This window comes from Quercus robur, chromosome 8 (assembly GCF_932294415.1).
Source record: "Quercus robur chromosome 8, dhQueRobu3.1, whole genome shotgun sequence".
Classification (NCBI taxonomy): domain Eukaryota; kingdom Viridiplantae; phylum Streptophyta; class Magnoliopsida; order Fagales; family Fagaceae; genus Quercus; species Quercus robur.
In genome coordinates, this window is record NC_065541.1 from 38,660,866 (window position 1) to 38,664,301 (window position 3,436).

The 3,436-nt window shown below is 32.2% G+C and overlaps 1 protein-coding gene across 1 annotated transcript; it reads right to left on the reverse strand.

Moving 5' to 3' along the window:
* Positions 1-251: 251 nt before the first annotated feature.
* On the reverse strand, positions 252-2,037 carry LOC126696260 (uncharacterized protein At2g34160-like). Its single transcript, XM_050393029.1, has 6 exons — positions 2,023-2,037; positions 1,871-1,931; positions 1,263-1,332; positions 568-626; positions 421-482; positions 252-278 (listed from the first exon to the last, which is right to left on the reverse strand). The coding sequence occupies exons 1-6, from the start codon at positions 2,035-2,037 to the stop codon at positions 252-254; spliced, it is 294 nt and encodes a 97-aa protein (XP_050248986.1).
* Between the last annotated feature and the right edge of the window lie 1,399 nt (positions 2,038-3,436).

Here is a 3,436-nt window from a genome sequence, read left to right on the forward strand (position 1 = left end):
CTAAAAGACTAAGTAAAAAAGTAACAAACCAAGAGAAATTAATTGCAAAAATATATCAAATGTACACAAGACTATGCGGTTGAGCAGAAATTGTATTTAATTTGATTCTCAAAACAAAAGCTTAACACAGCGGTCATTCTAGCTCCCGAACGACAACCCCCCCCCCCCCCCCCCCCAACCCAAAAAAAAAAAGCAGTTGAAGGCTTAGTCATAGCAGGAGTCGTAGCAGTTGTCATCAGAGAGTCAAATTTCTAAGATTTCCCCAGCACAATTTCAATCTAAATTCAAGGGAATAGAAAGTTAAAAACCAAAAAGAAAGAGATAAAAAAAATCATAATTTTTTAAAGCAAATTTAACAAACTGAACCAAGATACCCAAATGCACACCACCCCTTCCCCCAAAGAAAAAGAAAAAAACCACCTTGGCCTTTTGAACACCACTACCCTTGTTCTCGTCTTTCATGCCAATAGTAGATGTCAAAACTTTTGTTCAATTCTGTAAACAAAAATCATCACTACAATCATGTACATGGAATGATTATTAGCATTGGGACAATAGGATTCTTACTCTTCTCAGTAGCCAAACCATTGTTCTTCAAAATCTTAGAGATTGTGACAACTGAAGTGGTAATGAAATAAAATATGTGAAGAATTTTAGCAAATATGATAATTCTTAACCCAAAAAAGAACATACAAAATTGAAATAGATGGTGAGAAAAAGCACTGAATTAGAAAGTATACAAAGTTGCACAATGTGAATTATAAAAGTTCCACGATTACCCTATCCTCAGTTTTGCTGTGAAGCAAAGGCAAAGAAAGGAGAACCTATAGTGTTATTATTCTGGAAAACTAAACTCCCATGAGAATTCCAAATTCCCATCAATCATTGGAAGCCTATTCTTGTGAAGTCCATTCTTCCTCATAGCTCAATAATTAAAAAATCTGTCAAAACTATTCCTAGGAGCACATAGTCAAACATATCAAATTCATTGATCTTGGATAAAGAAGAAAACTCAAGAAGTAAGAAAATGAGTATGTATGGCATTATAAAAAGATGCAATTGCTAATCATTCATGAAATCTTCAACCCATAGTTGATTATATATAGCACAAGAAAATCATATTCAATTCAATTTTGTTTTCTTTCTTTTCCCTCAATTATTCAACAAATGGAAAAGAAAAGAAAAGAAAAAACAAACACATCTTTTTCTTGTTTGGGTATAAAATAGAGGAAAATGTAATACAAAGAAAGTTTGAAGAAAATGTACCCATTCCCAAAGCAGAAAGCTCGACCTCATCATGCTGCTGAATGTATCCCAAAGCAACACGTTGGTCTTTTTCTTTCACCACATTTTCTTTCCATGTGACCAAACAAAGTGTTAAAGATTGACCAAATCCAAACTTTTTCATTTCCTCCATTATGTCATCTCATAAGTCTTAAACCAATTGAATTCTAATCTATAATCTTTGGATCCAATTCAACAATCTTACAATTATTCAATCTTCCTCTAAATATTTACTCAGAATTTTGTCTCCAAGATTGGTTAATAAATAAAACTCATCTTTGATAAATAAAACTCATCATTTGCTTAATTATTTGGAAAAAATAGAAACAAAACTAAACTAATGTTCCTTCTTTAATTTTCGCTTCCTTCGTTTTCTCAACAACCAAACAAATCAAGAAAGAATCACATAACAGATCTACATTCTACAACCACATATCCAGTCCATGAATTCAATTCCACTAAAAGAAACAAACAAAAATAACACATTCATTATCCTCAAAGAGAAAATTAATCAAAAGCATAAGAACATCAAATCACAAATTGAAACAAAGGAGAGAGAGAGAGAGAGAGAGAGATAATACCTTACTAAGATTGACATAGAAGAAGAGTGGTTTCTTGGTGTTGGAAACCTGAATTTGGTTCTTCTTCTAAGGCTTAATGGGTGCAATTGATTGAATTTGCTAAAATATGAAAGAGAAAGCAATGCAACCAATAATTGAAAATAGCAAACTCCACTACCGGCTCCAAACCCATCAATCTATGCTAATCATTCAAAAGAAACACTCCCAAACGTAACCCTAAATCATACTTAATAGCTAAAACCAATAGAACGAAACCCAAAATCAAAACCACAAATTTACTCCAAATAAAGAGAATAGGTAAGGGTAAAAACCTAAAATTAAAATAAAAACATCACTAACCATTCTTTAAAATTCCAAGAGATGAAGTCCGTGTAGAATTTGATATTCCATAGGGTTTCCCCAGGTTCAACGAAGCCACCATCATTTAAATCCGTAGTTGATAGCAAACCTTGATCTCAGACAATTTATAAACAAATTAGAATCTTTACTTTGATGAAATTTGGAACTCTAACTTCAAATTGTTACTTATCTGACATTGAAAGTTGTGAGAGACTTGGAGAGAGACAATGGTTGTGTGAGGATTTGAATAGGATTGGAGTGACGGTGGCTGTGTGAGATTTTGCATCATTCAGTAGGCTGCCTTTTCGTGGTGGCGGCAATCTGTGGCAGTGGTGGTGACGGTGGGCGAATTTGAGTTTTGGGTTTTGATTTTGGAGGAAGGAAAGGGTGAGTTTTGGGTTTAGGGGAAGGAGATGCCAGTGTGTGAGAAGAGAAGAGAGAGGTATCGAGTTTTGTATCGTGTATTTGGTGGGGAAAAATTAGATTTATTTTTAAATTAAATTTAAAAAATAGAAAAAAAAATTAAATGCTGACGTGGAAAATTGTGGAGTTTCAAAAGTTTTGGTTATATATATATATATATATATAGATTTTGGTGGGCCTATATGTTGCTCGTAGGGGTCGTTAAAAATTTGTGAAATTTAGGGTGAATTTTTATTTTTATTTTTTTAATGTGTGGAATTACTGTTTTTGGTTGGGAGACCCTTGGTACCTTTCTTGGCCTTTTGGCTAAGATCAAGGTTGGTACACCCTCCAAAAATATTAAAACAAAGTGTGGGAAAAAAAAATTTCTTAGTCTAGAGTCTAGACATAAAACACCCATTTTTTTTTTCTTTTTTTCTTTTTTTCTTTTTAGATAGGAAGATAGTGGAAAGGGGTGGGGGAAAGGATGTGGTTTTTGATCCAAAAAAATAGACATAGCTAAGATTGCTATTATCTTTGGAATAACTTGAATCTCATACCATTAATAATTATAGGGTTTAGTTAACGAGTGCCCTTAGAGCATTTATTAAATATCATTTTAAGAAAGTTTTAACACTGTTTTATGATAAATATAAAAAATTGTCAAAATAAAAAGTTTTTAAAAATATTTCTTGAAGTATCTAAAAATATTTCATAAAATAATGCTCTCAAAGCCTTTGTTAACTTTTTCCATAATGCCACCTCAAAAAAAAAAAAAAAAAAAAAAAATCCATAATTACTATGTATTATATTTGACATTCATCTTGGAT

What these genes read in the sequence shown, in the direction of transcription:
- LOC126696260 (XM_050393029.1), bottom strand. An exon ending in CTTCTTCTATGTCAATCTTA is followed by an intron (nt 1,333 to 1,870) that starts GTAAGGTATTAT and finishes TGAAAGAAAAAG; the next exon opens with ACCAACGTGTTGCTTTGGGA. An exon ending in GTGGTGTTCAAAAGGCCAAG is followed by an intron (nt 279 to 420) that starts GTGGTTTTTTTC and finishes CCTTGAATTTAG; the next exon opens with ATTGAAATTGTGCTGGGGAA.